Here is a 20,008-nt window from a genome sequence, read left to right on the forward strand (position 1 = left end):
CTTGTGAAACTCTTAAAACAGAACTAACATGTCGCGATTGTGAACAATAGATGTCCTTGTTCTGAGAGTAGTAATAATTGTGACTATACTAGTTTAGTGACATCGATCGGGATATCAATACGCGATTTCCGCGACCCAACCCAAAACCTCTCGCGACCCAAATTTGGGTCGCGACCCGAGGTTAAGAATCGCTGGTCTAGAGACTTACTCCTCGACCACGGAGGCCAACTTGGTTAGATTTTGATAATTTCCTCTAAACATCCATAAGTGTCAATTTCGAAAAGTTCTTGCACATATGGACAGACGGACATACTCACAAATGAAATTATATTGTATATTAACCTGTACAAGTATATTGTACGTTGAAAGTATTAAAATATTTTTCAATTGTCTACCAACATAGATATTGTGTATGGAGCAAGTGCCACCACTTGTTCCAACCCTTTTTCAAATTCTGCATTTCGTTTAGCATCTTATATTCGTAAATCCCACATTGAGAATCGCTGATCTACACTAGACCAGGTATTAAGTTATAAGATAGATATGTAATAATCTCACCCTTTCATCGATGACTGTGTCATCGTCTGATAAATCTGTAGAGCCATCATCATGTGACAAGTTCCAATCTACATTGATATTTTCAAACATGCTTTTCTCTCTCTTATCAGCGCACTCCAACTGTAATCAAAAAATATTATTTTCACAATGTTTGTTTATTTTTAAAGGTATATAATAACAATGTCAATAGATGTCTCTTCAGCCTTTTCTAACACTACAATCAGAGATGTGCTTTACTTAAAATAAATCCATTTCAAATGGAAATGCAAAATGCAAAATAGGTATTTTCCATTTTGCATTTTAAATGCTTTTCTAAAAACCATTTTGCATTTTTCATTTTAAATGCTTTTCTCAATGCATTTTCCATTTTAAATGCTTTTTGCAACATTCTTCCTACTTTCTCCACTCATCTTTTTTTAATAAGCCCCAAATATCAGTCGGTCCTCAACCTCGCTATGAGAGATAATTTACATTTGTCAAGTTGCTCCCTGGTAGGAGCCCTGGCAATTGAGTGATACCATTACAAAAAATACTGAACATGGCCATGACGCTGTAATATTAAATGTTAGATAGCAGTTTCTATGTTTTTACGTTGGCAACATTAGTCCCGCGCAAATTTTTTGTGGTTTCATAATCTGTAGTCGTGGTGTTTTTGGATTTACCATCATGTAATATGTTCTACATTGATGTCCATTGTTAAATGACAAAATTGTTTAAAAATTCTAAAATTATTTTAATTGTTTGACCTGAGAAACCATTTTGCATTTTCAATGCATTTTGAAAATAGGTATTTTGCATTTGAAATGCTTTTCTAAAAACCATTTTGCATTTTGCATTTTCAAATGGAAAAGTTTTGACCCATTTCCATTTTGCATTTCAAATGGTTTTGGGTACCCATTTTACACATCTCTGACTACAATGAACAGCTTGTGACCGAAGCATCCTTGTGTTTTATAATTAAAATATAATAATTTATAAAAGCAATGGAACTGGAAATTAAATGGGATTTAACAATGTTAACATGGGCTTAAATATCAGACGATGTAGTCTCCTATGAAATCCACATTGAAGCTGTGGGAATGAACTGGTTTGCCAAAAGACTGCAGTACGTCATGAGCTATTTATATTGTTGCGGTAGAATAAATACATACAGTAAAGCCAGGTCATAAAGTTTTTCAAGGGACCTGAAGTCACTTCAAAAATCATGTGAGAAAGTCAAATACATATGCAGTTTTCAAATTAGGCTGTTTTACTTTTAAGAGATTATAAACAAAAGAAATGTTTGAAGAAGCGTAAACTTTGAATGAATACTTCACGGAATCTAGCGCAGCTCTCCAATACCTGAAGAACTTTACATAAAAGGTGTGATTTTGAATTGTGAGAAACCAAACAAAAATATACATAATCATATTGCTAACCGGAAAAACATAAAATGATAAAAATAATATGTTAGGTTAGTTTCGAGTTTAGAGGGTAGGTGAGGTTGGATTAGGTTTTGTTGTTTGTTCTTTTTTTTAACTTTCCTTTAATGTTCTTTTTTTTCATGGAACCAATCATATAATAAATAAACAAGAAGTTAGTTACCAGCTCCTGGCACACCCGATGCCCCATCTGCTGAGCAATCTGCAAAGGGGTATGCCCCCTTTGATCCCTGGCAGCCGTGCTGGCCCCCGCGCGCAGTAGTAGCCTGAGGGGCTCCGGCCGGTCTGCCAGAGCGCACAGGTGGGCGGCCGTGAGCCCCGCCGAAGTGGCCTTCTCCAACAGTCCGGGACCCCCATTCTGGAGGAGCAGGTCCACTAGGGGCAGGCGGGACCCGTCGCCCATCTCGCGCACCACCGCCAGGTGGAGGGCCGTCTCGTTGCAGTCCTGGAGATTTAAAAAACAAATTTATAAAATGAAAGGTCACATTTTAATGTTCATTTGATGAGCTGGATAAAAAACAAGTAAAACGCGCACAAGCTGTTTTTGCTCCCATCGTCTTTTTAGTATCTCTAATCCCTTCTTTATCTTTGTAGGTTTTACAGAGACAGAGCTAAACTCAAAAGTTTGAATACTAGTTACAAGTAAATATTATGCATTTAAATCATTTTTAACATGCTTTAACCAAAACTACAATTTTCACCATAAGCTGTTATTGCATTCAGATGCTCGATTGTTTTCCTCTTTATTTTTATGTTGGTCTACTCACGGAGCTGGGCATGATGGCCTGCAAGTCAGCACCCTCACCCATGCCCTGCAGCAGCTGTAGCAACTCCCCATTGTTGACGGCATGCTCCACCTCGCCGGACCTCTCCTCAGGGTTGGCGCACGTCCGCAGCACCCATCGGCGCTCTACATACTTGCTGCGTATGAACTGCAGACGTTCTTCCCTAGAATAAAACCAAAACTATTATTTTAAATTTTGAAACGTTAGAACCATTCAACCAGTTAGAATCAGAAACCAGTCACATATGGCATGGAAGCTTGCCGACTGCCACCGTGGTACGAACAAACCGTATGGTTCTATGGTTAGAACACCCACTGTCTAATAAGGCAGATAACTTAACATGTACAAAGACAAAATTAAAGTAATAAATGCCCGAGTTGCCAGCAATTCATCTAAAGTAGCTATCCCAAGCGTGGGTCGGTAGCAATCTGGACTGAAATTGAATTTACTAATGGGCAAGGAACTGAATTTACTACTAAATGAAACACTTGTAAATATTTCAAATAGGAGACTTTGGTTTGAGACATCGGCGATGCAGTATCCTCAAGGTGCAGGTTATGGCTTGTAGAATATGGTATATGGAATACGGTGGCATGATATTTACGTAAATTCAAATTTGATTACTATCGTACAGCGCCCTTGAGGTGATTTTGCAAAAAAACGGCGCTATACAAATCATCCAAATATTATTTAGTTATTTATTTATTTATTTAACGCCCAGAGGGCTTTTACATGGTTGGTAGTATAATTTTATTTTGACAGATACTTTGAAACATTATAATTATTATTAAATGTCATCATATCATTTTCTCCTATACGCGTTCGATACAAGTGACACAGTGAAAATTTTTGAAGAATAGTTAAGACTGATGCTCTTTTTCTGCCAGAGGTCTGAGTCTAAGATTAAAAAAACTTTATAATTCTTTTACGGAATAATAAGTTGCAAAATAAAATATATAATTAAAAATAATTATAATAAAATAATAATACAGAGTTAGTGGACATTTTAAATTTATCTCTAAACAAATACAAAATTTTGTTACAGAGGCAGTTCAGTTATGTTATATTATATATATATATATATATTATATTATATATATTAAATATATTATAAATATATTATAAATATATTATATTATAAATATTAAACTGTATAGTTTGGCGGTCCGTCCTCTCTGCCTACTCCTGCGGTAAAACGGCGTGATGGTTAGTTAGTTAGTTATAATTATTGACTTCGTATAAGTATTAACTGTGTATAAAGGGTGTCAACAAACAGTTTTGGTTGCTCTTCACTTCCTAACTTTGTCGTATTAAGGTTTTAAAGAAAAATCTATTTTCAACATTAAAAATTAAACAAACTTTATCATTTGCCCTATATTAATATTTCTTGCAAAATTCAATGACCTAGCCTATTGGGCCCATTTAAAGCCCTAGTCCAGGGAAATGAAATATTAGATTGTAATAATTCAGAAACCATAAGATATAATTATCACAATTTAGGCAAAAATTATTTACGAACCCATCAATCATTTTTGGGTATGTTTTTCATACAGGTTGTGTCATTTTTTGATGACTGAAATTTATTTATTTATAATCTATCCCAACTAATGGAGAGCGGTAATGCATGTTTTATCGTGGACACTCGTAAAAGATAAAGTAACAATAAATCATAATAAAAACCTGTTATCAAATTAAGGTGTTATAAATAAATGGTTAGAAAAACGGGCTAAATCATTTTATTACAATTGTTAAACAAGGTTGTCAGAAAGAGATTGCCACCGGGTATAAATCTACCTTTATACAATTACTAAAATCCATATTAGGTGTCATTAACTCTTGGAATGCCAATGCAAAATTGTCGCCGTCCGCCAGCGCATTCTAGTTTTTTTTCAAAATGATACTTTTAAAAATTATACCATCTAACCAGATAATTTTTTTTTTTTTTTTAAAAGAATGACAAACATTCCCGGGTTACGAATAACCTGACAATATTTGAAAATCTCCTACTACCACCACAGTAAGCTGAAAATGTTGCTTGTGTTGTGATGGAGGACTTAGCCAGCCGAGGAATTGAACACACTACGCCCGAGTGAGACCCAAGCGCGATGTCAACTCGGCCACCGACCGGACAAAAATAATGTGTTTATATGTTGATTAAAAAAAAAAAGTATGTAATCTACCATAAATAGTTTCCCCAAAATAGCTCAGAGAAATGATTACAGTTAGTAGAACCCCGTTTATTCGAACCCCGATAATTCGAAAAAACGCATAATTCGAAATTAATTAATTGCCCCCATCGATGTGCCTACGTATCCATATGGAGAGATTAAATAAATAAAATTCCAGAAGGTTTACCTTTTCCAAAGTGGTTTTTATAATAATATACACAGAATGAATATAAATAAATAAAAATAAGATGAGTGTTTTTTTTTGTTTTTCTTGAAAAGAAAAAAAAATTATTTTACAATTCGTAAGACAATGCACTAAATAGGCGCTACAAATTTATAAAAAATTTGAGTATTAACTATTCAAAGAATTAAAAATATACAACAAACAATTAAGTGGATATTTCAAAACTCCGAAATGAACATCACTTCAGAATAAAAATGAAGAAGAGAATGGAGCTGAAAATAGTAAAGTTGATCTAATAAATCCAAACTGAGAAAGCTGTGCAAACTTCATGATGCCAGATCTCACTGTTTGAGAGTTTGTACTGCTTCAGATATCGCACTAACAGATATAAAAAAAATATTTTAGAAAGTAAATAATGTTAAGTTAATTGACAAACAATAAAAAAAAAAAAAAACCATGTTAAGAGATTTGAATACTACTCTACCATAGAAGCGCGTTAACTTGTGTTTGGAAGAGGAGTGCACAGTACATTATTGTAATAATAAACACGGCAGGTCTGAGAGTTGGTGTGATAGCAAAGTGAAAAAGTTAAATTCCCGGACGTGTCGTTAACATTTTTCTTCACTGCGTGTTTTTCTAATACATTATTTGATTGTTTCATATTATTAATTGTGTTAATTGCAGAGTTGTTTTGGGCTGCAGCCTGCGGGGTTAGTGATAGCCAACCTCCGATAGGAGAGGGCATCAGAAAGAGAAGAATATACTTAATATAATATTAATAGATGTAATGAATCGTACATGGTGCTCTCGGGGGTGGGTTTCTCCCCCTCCTGCAGGGTGCGCTCCATGACCTCGTTGAAGGCCTGGTTGCCGACGTGGCGCGCCAGCAGCAGCTGCGACGTGGTGAGGCGATCCAGCGTCAGGGATTGGATGCGGGAGATGTGCACTCCGAGGTCGCGGTGGACGCCCGAGCACTCAATGCAAATGATAATGCCGAAGTTGGTGGATAACCAGGTGGCATCTGAAAGAATGGTAAAATCATTAAGAGTTATAAATCACTGATGCGATTAACAAATCGGATGAATGGATGTATTATTTTAACCTTTCTGCTTTGAAAACTGAATAGAGGACAAAATCAGAATCGATTGCGATAATAACACTTTATTTCATGAAAGTAGCCTCCCTGACTGTTTAGAAAACAGTTTGTTTGTGTGTTCTTAAGAAAACATTCTAACCTTTTAGCATTTTATCATTTTATTTGCATGTCAAAATTAAATTTGAATTTTTAAAGGAGTATCAAGGTGATTATTTCTTTGTAAAAGTCTTTTGTTTATTTTTTTTCGTGTAGGGTATATTCGGGTTTATGTAGAAATAATAAAACCAGTTTATAATATTTGTATAGATATTTTTTTTGACAGTTGTTGTTTTCCAAACGGGATTATTTTATTTTATAAAGTCAGCTCTTCTTGCGAAACGACTTACGAAAACATTAAACATGAAATATATTTATATGAAAAATAAAATATATTATCTGGTAAACAGAAAACAATCATCAATTTTATTTCAATATTTGAACACATCATTTCACGCAGTTCTGCAAATTCTCACAAAGAACCCAAATCACATTTGATTCACGAATAGCGCCATTTTAAATTTGAACGATCATACTGTTATGCTTGACAGCTGATCAGTATTTTATCAAACGTTAAAATGGGCTGAGAATAACGGGAACCGTGTTGTTTCTTATAGGTAGGTTAAAAGATAAATTAAATTTAAATTGTTTCTTCGGGTGATTCGACTAATTTTAAAGTATCCTTGAGGTCACCTTATAAAAAAACAGCCCTAAAGTTATCCGCTTCATATTTTAAGCCAATGTTATCCTCTTCTTCACTAAAAACTAGAACTCTTACATTGGGTTTGGTCAGGTTAGGTTAGGTTCATACGTGTTTAGAATTAATTTAAGAACAAACCATTGGTAGATCCGCAGTCACAGCAAGCGTGGTTACCAGGCAGCCTCAGCACGGCCCTGATGATAGCTTGGTGCAGATCCAGCAAGGAGTGGCCCCCCTCACCCTCACCCGCGCCCTCTCCCTCCCCCTCACGGAAGGCCCGGCGCAGTGCCCCATCCTTGCAGTTCACCAGCACCGACATCCAGGCGCGCTGGTCATTCTCATCCTCGGCTTGGAAGTGGTACGTCCGGTTGTCTGCAATGGTCCAAGTACTATCAGAGAATGCCTCAACAGTTGCTTTCATTTTATTTTCACTTAACTCTTTTTCAGACAATGGTTCTCTTTGACAATATTTTTTAAATACAACTGTTTCATATTACAAAGTCTCCGGATTGGAAGTGGTGTCCTATAGTCTGCATTGGTCATCGCACTATCATAAAATACCTCAATAGATGTTAAAATCCATACCCCGCTCAACAAATTAAGTCAGAAATCCACCCTATGAAATTTTTATTTGAATCCTGTGTCGGTTGATCACATACGTATCAGTGGCGGTCCGTGACTTTTCAGTGAGCCGGATTGGTAAGATTAACAAAAATACACCATTATTGATGTTGTTGAAGCTGAAAATATTTTGGGAAGCGCTGCATCCCCAAACTGAAAAATCTGCATCCCTAAAATAGAAATTTTGAAGATAAAAAAAATATATTCAATTTTTTTAATATATTTTTTCTTTTTCTTTTTTAAAACAAATATATTTTATTCTAATTTGTAACAGAAGAATTTCCAGTTACTAGGTTCAACTAAATGTAAGCATTTAAAAAGTTTTAACTACTGTACAGAGTCAGTAAGAAATTAAATTTACAACAACACAAGAAAGCAATCAAGTACATATAAAAGACAAAAGTGATTAGAGTCTTCAGCTTACATGATACAAGGTCAAAGCCTCGCTTGTCATCGGAAACAACTTTGATCTGGCATGTCAGTAGGTTGACTCTTGTGGGTGGTTTGGATTCAACTGCGTGGAATATATCTAAATAGCCTTCTGCCGTCACTCGGCATCTGAAAAATCATATAGTTTCAAATTAATAATATTACAAAATGAAAAAATGGTGGCATTAATAGTTATTAAAGTATCAAGATACATTGCAAGAATGGAAGTAAGTCGAGCACCAAAGAGGTTTCTTTATAATAAACCTGCAAGATGAAGGTGTGCCGGGAGGTTTGGATGACTAGATGATGTGGAGGTAAACACCACATTTTTAAGTAAAAACATAGTATAAATAACATAAAGTTTAAAGTACAGAGATTTCAGAATTTTTTCCTCACTATCTAGAGTGAATAAAAATTTTCGATTTTCATTATCAAATTGCTGGTAGAACTGGCTTGGCATGTTATTTTTTTTTGGATTTTAGCTACTAGTTTAGGCGGTAGCCATTTTTATGTTTTGACAGATTATTTTTGTGTTTAATCTCGATTAAACACATTTTTTCTCCCAATATTTTTGTGATTGATTGTGAAGATTTGAAGGTATTTTTTGAATGTTTAATTTTTAAGCATTTTCTTTTTGAATTTACTAAAATTTTATATTGTTGGTATTCAGTGTATTTGTCATTTCATGTGAAGCACACACTCCGAGACCTTAATGATCTTTCAAATGAAAGTAGTAATAACTTCTAAGCTATTGCAAAAAAAAAATACAACATTTTTCAAATAACTAATTGTTATCAAGCATCAACTGTGTTGTATCACTGCCAGTTTTAATTCAGGTCTGGAAGGGTTAAGGTGGTCAATGTATGAATGGATAGTGTTTGAATGTAAAGTGTAAAGGTGATAGTGTTATAATGTGATGTTGATAGTTAGTTACCTCCTTTTCTGCCACACCCTCCTAACTTTCCCCTCGGATTTCTTCAATAAATGCCCTGTTCTTGTCACCCCGTGCTGCTTGTCCCCTTGGAGTTGATGCAAGGAATAGCCACCCACTGCGGAACCAGTCTGGAAAAAACAATTAAAAAATATTAGATTTGGTATCTGTAAAAAAATAAAATATAGTCTAGTTGCAAAATATTTTCAAATTTTTAGTAAGATATTAATTTCATTTATTGGCAATAGAGGTCAGCATTATGTGCATATTTATAGTTATATCGATTAACACGTTGAACGCCATGTAGGTCACCGGTGACCTCATAACGAAAATCGTTATTTTCTCCCATAGCGCCATGACGGTCACCGGTGACCGCAGTTAATTTTCTTGATTTTTATGAAAAATGTTGGTAAAAAAAAAAGGAATACTATTTGATGGTCGCCGATGCCATCTTAGTATTTTTTTTTTTCAAATTTAAAATGGTAATGTTTCTTCATTTCCACAATGGCATGGTGTTAACCATGTTTTTAATAATGTTTCATGTAATAAAAATGAATATCGATATTTCAATATGTTGGGGCTAAATGCTAGAAGTGCCTATGTCATATTTGTAAAAAAAATCTTAAACAATATTTTCACCATGTATTAGATAGTTCATAATTTCATTAATTAAGAGCATCTGACAAAGGAATTCATATCATTCAAATAACGAAAGTTTTAGGACGGGTTGTTTCGGAGAATTTGAACAATTCATCAAATTTCAACGTTCATTTACAGGTTCTGTGAAAGTTCTATTCAAATTCTGTTATTATATCATTATAGGCTAGTTGCTTGACAGATCTGAAATAAAAACAGAACTTGAAAAAATCTTTCACAGAACCTGAAAATGAACGTTGAAATTTGATGAATTGTTCAAATTCTCCGACACAACCCGTCCTTAGAGTACTTTCTGGTACCTAAATCATTTTATCAAAAACTGACATAGGCACTTCTAGCATTAACCCACAGATATAAATTCCCTCCTAACGGACTAAGATGTTGTTTACAAATTATCAGGCAATTTTTCATTTCTTTCTCTTCCATCGTAATCAATCACAATAAAAACATCTTAGTCAGTTGGAGCGGATAGTTTTTGGATAAATTTAATGTCAGTTTCATTGTAATTTCTTTACATTTTTTTAACAAATTCAAACAAGTCTTTTGAAGTTTTTCCTGAGAATCACAAGACGCCATTTTACAACAGAACCTTCATTAGGTACCAGTAATCTTTTCAGTTAGAATAATATAATATATGATCTGTGGTAGCAATTTTTCAACATTGGATGATCAAGAAAATGTTCAGAATAAACCTATAAATTGCCGTTATTTTTTCCCCTTTAGTACTGAAACAAAAAGACTAAGCCCCTTATTTAAAAGAATTGTAAATATATAGACTTATGAATTATTCATATATTGGTTAAAACAGCCTTAAACCAAGGCCTTGTGACAAATCACATTTCGTCACAGGTAAATTAGTGTTATAAAATTAGCATATCCCGCAGTGTGCACCCAAATACAAAGAAATTGTTGGCAGGCGTAGGTTGCAAGGAAAGAAGTGAGAAATTCGGGGTAGAGCGACAGGTCTTACGAGCTCAGGAAGGAGGATAATCAAGACCGAGGGAGGAAAGAGAAGAGTCAAGACCGAGACGGAAGTGGTGGTGGAACACTAAGTACGAGTTCCTCGCCCGGCGGCGTAATGCTGGGCGGTGGATGAAGAAGTGAAGTTGAATTTTAGATGTGTGTCTCATCGGAGACGTCAACTGGGCGTGAACTGAAGAAAGTGCGGTGACCAGACGCGGCCAATGGCCAAAGTGCGAAGTATGAAGGTGCTGGAGCTGGAGACTTAGCTAGGAGGACCTAAGCAGCTTAACTGCAGAAGTTTCCATTAGAAGCGGACCCCGACATTACTAAAGCCCAAACAGTGATAACAAGGCGGTTACGATGAACAATATGTGCGTTTAATTAACAATGACGATATGAACAAAGGAGAATTAACCCCAAACCATGTGATAACTAGTTAAGATTTAGATATAAGTAGACCTAAGCATAATTAAGATTTAGATATATCTGTAAAAGATTGTGTCAAATCTAATTAAAATCAATGTACTTATTAGATCTTTATAATTAAAATTCACCTCCCTTGTCCCCACCCAAGCGATCCGAATTGGTGAGAAGGCAGAATGGCAGAATAAAATGGCAGATAGAAATATTATTCTGAGCTATTTTCCGGAGATGTAAACAGATATGTTACAGCGGGCTTAATCATGCCAACATTGAACTGGCGTGAAGAATCTAACTAAGACGGTAATATGATAAGATAGTGACCTCCTTGTCAGGTGGCGCAGCCGCCCTCAACGTAGCCCTCAGCTCGGCAAGCCGGCGCCGCTCCTCGTCCTGCTGCTGTCGGATCTTCTGCAGGCGTACGCTCAGGTCGGCCACATAGCTGCCAAAGTGCTCAATAGTCTTCAACCCATCCTGGAAGTAGTTGGTCTGGGCGTGGTAATACTCCACCAGATGTTGCAGCAACTCGATTCCCTTCTTCGTCTTGATCTCGTTGAACTTTATCAGGTACTGAAACAGGAAACGAAATTTTCATCAATTATTTGAAAAAATAATATCTAGTGTCTGCAAGAAATCCCATACACAAGGCCCTGTTAGCATGAACACAAGATTTGATCGATTTTGTCAGTAACTTGTTTTCGTTCCCGAGATCACTAACGAGCAAACAACTGTTCATGTCGACTAAATGTGCCTAATATAGTAAAGTAGATAAAATTTTATTGATGTAATCATGATAGGGGGTCAGATATATGTTAGTTAATTAAAATTACAAACTATTGAAAGCTAGTGGTACTATGGCCTCTACATTTGGGGAATATTGTGAGGCTGAAGGAGTAGGGGAGAGAAGGAAAAGGAAAGAGGAAGTTTGGAAAGGGATAGGAATGGACGAATAAAATTTATAAAACAATCTGAAATTTCCCTTTTTTTTTGTCGCCAACACAACATATTCGTAAACTTTTCTATTTTCGTTGGTGTTGGTCTCTCACCAATTAATAGGTAACTATATTCCAATCTGAAGGATCTACGAGATGCAAATATACCTACTTTATTTATTGAAATCCTACAATAATACATGAAAAGCAATTTTTTATTGTTTTCGTGGGAGTTTGGGCCAAGAAAATGAAGCTTATCGCTCTGCCACAATATAGCACAATATATTATAGAGATAGTTGGTTCGTAGAAGAGAGGCAAAACAAACTCATTCACCCAAAAAACCAGTTAATGAATCATCTTCATAATATTTCATTTAAAAAAAACATAAACCTGACCCCTGCTTAATTTATTACATGAGTCATATCATAATATGCGAGTTGGTTAAAAATCGTTTGTGAATCAATAGGAAAAAAACAATGAGCACGAAAATCCCGCAAAAAAATTAAAAATAAAATATTTCGAAAACTTTAAGCTGGGTCCAGACATGTTCTTTTGTCCGTACCGTACCTCCGTTTCGTATCAGCGTCGCGATCAAGAACGCTAGTTTGGACGCCCGTTCGGTACGGTACGGTGGTACGGCGTCTCGATACGGATAGAGGTACGCTCCGATCCATCGCGAGTCGGTTTTTCGACCCGTTCAAAGGCGATACGGTACGGGTCTGCGCCAGTCTGGACGTGTTCGCGGCGTGCGACATCTTTCTCTGTTTTTGAACAATTCTAACTCCCACCAACGTCGCCTTTTTTGTTTTTTTTTTCGTTATATTATTGTGAATAACAATGAAGGACGCGCAAGCAATCGTAAAATTCTCAAACACTTCCACAGTCGACGACATGGTGGGAGGAAATGAACACGCGATGATCGGAGCGACGTTACGGAGATACGGGCTCTTGATCGCGACGCGGATACGAAACGGAGGTACGGTACGGACAAAAGATGATGCGTCCAGAGTTTTTGGATCGCGACGCTGGTACGAAACGGAGGTACGGTACGGACAAAAGAACATGTCTGGACCCAGCTATATGCACCTACGCCTACCGAGTATTTGGTAAAGGCGTACCGCTGATAGCTCCGTTGCTACCTCTCCCTCTTTCTCATGAAGGTTGCACGTAACTGAAAGAGAAACTACAGCGGAGCTCTCAGTGGCAGAATCGTATGACTAACCGCTAAGGCTGAATGGGTTATCAACATAGAATATCTTTTTATTGAATAGTTATCAAGTATTAGTTATAATGTCACTATTATTAGTGAGTGTACTGTATCTATCAGAGAAAGAAACGTATATCCAGTACCCAAAGTGTAACACACCGAAACCAAGCGATAATCAACTAAATTTGATATTATGAATACACAGTAAAGCCTGTGACAGACTACGCTATAAGCGCGCTATATTTGCGTGGCTTGGCCTATTTCAGCATATCGCTCGCCATACATTCCCATTGGTAGTGTATGGCGAGCGATACGCTGAAATAAGCCAAGCCATGATTCGTATACCGTAAACTATTATACTTTTTATAAACTACTTGCGTTACTACTCAAATGCTCCATAGCACATGATGGAAATTCCGTAAACATTTAAAAACAAATTTTATAATTTACATATTTACTATATCCCAGGCACAAATGGATTCAACATCTAGACAAGATAAAAAGATAAGAAACTATTAAAAAGTTAAATTCATTTTATAAAATGTGTGTAATTTCATTTATGTAATTCTCTCCGCTTGTATATAATATAATGTACGTATACATCTGCGAGCCGAACTGCAGAACCGAACCTGAACTTATGGGAAAGAAACGAAGCGACCGCAAATGGCGCGAAACGCCGCTTGCAGTTGATTCGTTCCTTTCCCGTAATTCGTGGTACGGTTCGCATTTCGGTTCGCAAATGTATACGTAACCTTACATTATACCATTCGATTTGTAATTTCTTCGAGTGTAATTTTCACGCGTAATTTCCGCCTGTGTAATTTAATCATGTATCCAAGTAGTTAAGTAGATAACAATCAAATGTTGAAAGAATATAATACTAGTAGTATTATTATACTTAGTAGATAGTCTAAGGAAGGATGTACCTACTACTTTTACATAGGAGTAGGTAAAAGTTTTTATTTACATTATTTATTTGGGGCAGAAGTTGAACACGCCAAACTATTGCCACTTTACAGCACGACAACATAACAACATAGTTCCGACAGGGCCTGTTTTCTAAGTACATATATCATTTGTAAATTTTGTATGTAAAACTGTATGGCTAACGATCTTTAAGGCGAAGCTTAATGCTAAATCAATATTTTGATTAAACTTTATAACGAATTGGTGTACATTATGAATACCAAAAAATATGCTTTAGATAAATTGAAGGTTTTCCTATCGTTTCGCTTGAGTAGAATACAAATAATATTAATCAATAAAAAATATGAATCTAAACTACTAAAAAACATATTTTTTCAATATAAATGTATGAACGCGTAAAGGAAACAACTTTTAAAAAATACAGTATTATAGCTAAGATTATCTGTGACAGTTTCACTTCATTAACTTTTTTGCTTTCTTATAAAATTATTTACAAAATAAATAAAAACCAGTTTTGTGCATGAAATCGAATGTTTCTAGATTCCGTTTGTCAAGCGATTTTAATGCCTATTACCTACAATATAAGGTATACCAAGAATATGCACATTTTTGGCTTGTCTTCCTCTTAATATGTTACGCTCTATTTTCCACGGCTGCCGCCTAGTGGGAAAACTTTCACGATATAAAACTTCAAATTAAAATCCTTAACAAAGGAAAAATCACTTTTAAATCATGACAGTGTTAAAAAATACGAAAACTTCGAAGAAATGTTTTATAATCCATCCTCCTTAAATTATGTTTCCAAAATGGCTTTAGATTTTTAAATGTAGGTTACATTACTTTAGCGAGATAACAAAATAAAATGTATAAAAAAAGCGTTGTTTTTCGAAGCTGTGTCAGTGAATCGTGGAATAAATCTGAAAATATAAACGAATAACATCATTTAAATATGAATTATATCTTTGAGCTAATGGTTTATTGAAAACGTATATTTTAAATTGTCTAATTAAGTAGTCAAGTAAAAGAGAAAACATTCATAAAGTTTTCATCGTTTTGCTATTATCACTGTTCACTGCTCGAAGTGAGACTAATAAATTTAACAGCAAGAGCTTAAATTTTAATGGCCTCTACTGATTATTTCCATCTCGTTAAATATTTAAGGACGTTATCCTGTTCAAATTTAACTCTAGACGATGAAAATTATAGTGGCAACAAGTAAAAATGTTCACTTTCGTAATGGGCTAAAATAATTCGATGAAAATTAGTTACAGCACCTTTTTAAGAAGCCAAAGCAAGGGAGGGAAAGCTTTCTGACAGAGTTTTACAAAATTCTAAGCGAAAAGTGTGAGTTATGACAATTGCCATCAAATGAAAATTAATCAAGTCCAACCAATCCCCTTTCTCGTGTAGCCCATTAAAAGATAAAGAAAATTAGTTATAGTTACGCCAAGCCTAAAGAATTTGCTAAAAAATTGAAATATAAAACTTCTAAAATAAGGGACACAGGATTATTGCTACGTTCAAATTCTTCGTGGATCATTTGTCAAACACATATTCCTTTGATTTGTTTGAGAATGTGTGCCTATCTGCCTTAATATGAAGTTAATGCGTAGGAGAAAACTAAAAGGGTTTTTTTAGTCAAATAACTACATTCCGCATAAAATGGAAAGATGATAAGCCGACCCTCACTATCATCTCCAACTATCAAAACTTTTAAAGAGCAATAAGCCACTTGATAAAAAGATCCATGCATGCTTGGAATGTTTGGTTACATTCAATGCTTCAATGAAGGAGCTTTTTACGAATGGTTGTGTATGACCAGGCTCGTTGTTCGGAAGTAAGTCTTTGGGAGGACATTTTTCATTTCCCGGGTGTAATGGGAAGACGAGGAAATGTCCGGGTTCCTAATGAAATTTTCTGCCAGATCGTAATTCAAGGCGCCTGCGAACGCATTCCGAATAACCTCATTTGACGGGATAGAAATAAATCTATTTTGCAAAAAAATCGCAAATATAAATGCGCATATTTTTTTTTTGAGATTGTAATCCAAAAAAGGGGGAACAAATATATTTTTTGATTATTTTTTTTGTAGATAATATTCTACGCCTTTAGTTTTGGAACAGGGCGTTTTAATGAAGAAATTAAAACGTTAATTAAAAAGTACATCTATTCCTAATGTTTTACCCCCTTATAATGCGCGTGTTTTACATTTTGGTTTGGTTTTCATTTGTGTAGGGTTTAAAACACGTTTATTGGTAAGGCCCAAATTCTTAATTTGTATTGCTTACCTTTTATTAAAAATAATTATAATGTATTGGTCACAATGAAACAGACATTTGCCTAGTATAGTGATTCAATGTATCAATTTCTTGTAAATGTCTACTTAAAAAAAAAAAATTATAAAAACCACTTTATTTTAGATTCTTAGCCAAGTTGTATCGGGAACAGTCGTGCCTTCTTCAGGACAGTACAATAACTAAATTAAACACATACATGTAACAATTTGCTCCATTGATCATTGTTTCAGACAGCCTTGGGGTGTCCATCATCAGGGGAGACAAGATAAGATAGTCTATCGAAAATATTCTTCAAATATGATGATAAATTATTAAATTTGACCTAAAAAATAAATAACTCTGATGAAGAGAGTATAACAGTAATAATGAATATGATATTGGATTCTCTCTTTTATGGTCGCCAATTCACCACAAACTTCGCTCTCGCATTTTGAATGGTCCTCATAAGGAGGTCAATGGGCCAAAAGTATTAAAACAAATTAAACATCAAATGAAATACAGAAACAGCGGATTAACATGTGTACGGGCGGAAACTAAATCATTAATCATCGCTAATACACCTTCAATTGACAGGGGATATGTTAAAACAGTGTAACATTTACACAACGTACAAATCGTCATCACAGGGATGGCGAACCTTTTATCCTATGCTACTACGTGTTGTGAATTTCTTTCAATCACCATTTCACAACCTTTACTTGCGTGTTTTCAAGCAGAATGCAAGGGCAAGCGCCGATTTGTCAAAATTTATTTATATATTTACAATATTACAGGTTTACATGTAATTCGTTCTAAAAGTATCCAGTATAATATAATATTATGTAGAAATATAGGAAGAGATAGATTCACCGCAAGCCTGGCATAAAATTAAACGCTTTTAAATTTGTGAGTGTCTTGTGCCCCGGTATCTTATTGTGACTAGTGATGTAATGTAAGCTACAAAACAACAAAAACTTAAAAAATATATTTGGAATATTGTTTTGATTTTCGTATTCTGACGCGCAAACATTTTTTTTAATCATCTGAAAAATCATTGATTCACTGGGAAAAAAAAGGTTCGCAATCCCTGTGTCTATCGTATTTCATGTCAACAAAACTTTAAAAGGTTGACATCATCATAATCAGTCAATTTCACAGTGAAAAATAAACCATTTCAAATGATAAAATTTATGAATGAGTAGGTAGTTATAGAATGTAAAAATAGCACGTAAATAAAAAATAAAAATACTTAATTTATCTAGTGAGTAATAGACAGAGATACCAATCGAAAATAATGTACGTACAAAATGCTTCTATTGAGTGTTTGAAAATAAACAATACGGTAGATAAAGATAAAATAAACCAAAACTGATAAAGATTAAATTATGATTCGTACAATGGAAATCTACAAGTCCATTTAAGGTGTCAGTAAAACCATAAATCAAAACGAATTCGAATAATATATTAAGTTATACCTCTGCGTATATTCTGAATTCAGATATACCCGCTAGTCGACATCAGAGCATTTATTCAACGCGAATATCTCATCGAATTCCGATATACCCGCTAGTCGACGTGAGCATTTTTCAACGCGAATATCTCATCGAATTCCGATATACCCGCTAGTCGACGTGAGCATTTATTCAACGCGAATATCTCATCGAATTCCGATATACCCGCTAGTCGACGTGAGCATTTATTCAACGCGAATATCTCATCGAATTCCGATATACCCGCTAGTCGACGTCAGAGCATTTATTCAACGCGAATATCTCATCGAATACCGATATACCCGCTAGTCGACGTCAGAGAATTTATTCAACGCGAATATCTCATCGAATTCCGATATACCCGCTAGTCGACGTCAGAGCATTTATTCAACGCGAATATCTCATCGAATACCGATATACCCGCTAGTTGACGTCAAAGCATTTATTCAACGCGAATATCACATCGAATTCCGATATACCCGCTAGTCGACGTCAGAGCATTTATTTAACGCGAATTCCGATATACCCGCTAGTCTACATCAAATCATTAATATTAACATAATCATATATTGATATACATATACAGTTGAAGACAGAAACAAGTTTTCCGAAAAACGACGTTTTGTTTATCTATGAAACCAAAAATGTATATCGCGTTATGTTTTCAAATTGTATAAAAACTTTAAAATTATTGATCTTATTCAAGTGGAATTTAAGAAAATATTATTTAAAAATATCTACTATTTTTTATGGCGTTTATCGAAAGTAGCGTAAATTGATAATGGGATGATGCGTAGTGTGTGTCCATCTCAACTATTTGAGTAACCATTTCTTAGAAGTAATTGTGTTTGTAGGTGCGGAAGCGTGTTTTGGGTCAATACCATCAGGTCAACCTACCGCCAAAACAACATGTAAACAACCCACACGCAAAATCAAATTGCCCAATAGAACTAACTATAAACACTGTAGTTGTATGTAAATGTAATTAGGGTTTAATATTAAGAAATGCTCCATTATGTGCTACACCAAGGCAAACAAAACGATTTACTATAACTACAAAATGTCTTATTCATCTCTTCAGCACATTGTTATTTCAAGAGATTTGGGAATCGCATTTGATACGCACTTAACATTTCACGTCCACATAGAAACGATATGCAACAAAGCTTTAAGAATGCTAGGATTTGTGCTAAGCAACTCCAGACATTTTTGCAGCTCGGCCGCGATTCGTGTGCTATACTATAGTTTAGTACGTAGCATTTTGGAAAGTGGTTCTGTAATATGGGGACCAATGGATTTAACTTACTCTCAAATGATAGAGAAAGTACAAAAGAAGTTTCTGAGATATTTATATCTTAGAGACTTCGGATATTATCCCTGGTTATATCCATCAGCCTTTTTGTCCGGCATGCTGGGTATTAATAGCCTCACCGATAGAAGGAAAACTGCTTTGCTGATAACAGCATATAAACTTCTAAATGGTAACGTCTGTATTCCCGATATTATAGAAAAATTTGAGTTTTATGTCCCCGACAATTATACAAGAGCGCGCAGGCACAGAACCTTTGTCGTTCCAAAATGCAGAACCAACTTACCATTAGTAATGCCGCTCGGAAAAATGATTATGTTACTAAATTACCTGTCCCCTGATATAGATATTTTCCAACTTAATATTCACCAGTTCAAAAACGCTATTATTACTTAATAAATTAAAATAAAATGTATGTTTATTATTGGTTATGTATAACTGTAAATGTGCATTTAAAATAAAATAAATAAATAAATAAATGGAATTTGTGATGAATAATTGAGCCCAAGACACACGTTGACATACTTCCTAGCTTTTGTACGTGGCTTCTTTTGATACTAAATATTAAACTACAAATACCAACTCAAGACATAACAACATTGCAAGATTTTTGTTGGAAACCCGCTGCAATGAAATTGGATAAAACCACTGCACTCTTTTTAAGTGCCACCCCATTCCACATTGATGGGATTGTCATATCGACTGTGACTGTGACTATGACTGGTTTAGTAAAATCCTTCAATCCACAAAATGAAAACTTTACAGGAGACGAAAAAGGCGAATATTTACGGAACTAATTGTAAAATCTTGAATTTTATATAAAAGTGGTTATTTGTTTTTTTTTTTTTTTTTCAATTTTGCAATTCTATTTACAATTTTGAAAAATTTGACGGTTGA

General features: G+C 34.9%; 1 protein-coding gene across 1 annotated transcript in view; it reads right to left on the minus strand.

Annotated features, from left to right (window-relative positions):
* Asap (ArfGAP domain of ASAP) overlaps positions 1-20,008 on the minus strand; it is a 225,499-nt gene that overhangs the window by 16,055 nt on the left and 189,436 nt on the right. Inside the window, exons 5-12 of the mRNA XM_089650226.1 lie at positions 11,294-11,539; positions 8,933-9,060; positions 7,994-8,127; positions 7,087-7,320; positions 5,915-6,137; positions 2,747-2,927; positions 2,143-2,424; positions 559-678 (exon numbers count right to left, since the gene is read on the minus strand). Coding sequence (XP_089506352.1) covers positions 559-678; positions 2,143-2,424; positions 2,747-2,927; positions 5,915-6,137; positions 7,087-7,320; positions 7,994-8,127; positions 8,933-9,060; positions 11,294-11,539 — 1,548 coding nt within the window. The remainder of the gene's footprint in view (positions 1-558; positions 679-2,142; positions 2,425-2,746; positions 2,928-5,914; positions 6,138-7,086; positions 7,321-7,993; positions 8,128-8,932; positions 9,061-11,293; positions 11,540-20,008) is intronic.

This window comes from Hesperophylax consimilis, chromosome 3 (assembly GCF_061612785.1).
Source record: "Hesperophylax consimilis isolate HC1 chromosome 3, BYU_Hcon_1.0, whole genome shotgun sequence".
Lineage (NCBI taxonomy): Eukaryota > Metazoa > Arthropoda > Insecta > Trichoptera > Limnephilidae > Hesperophylax > Hesperophylax consimilis.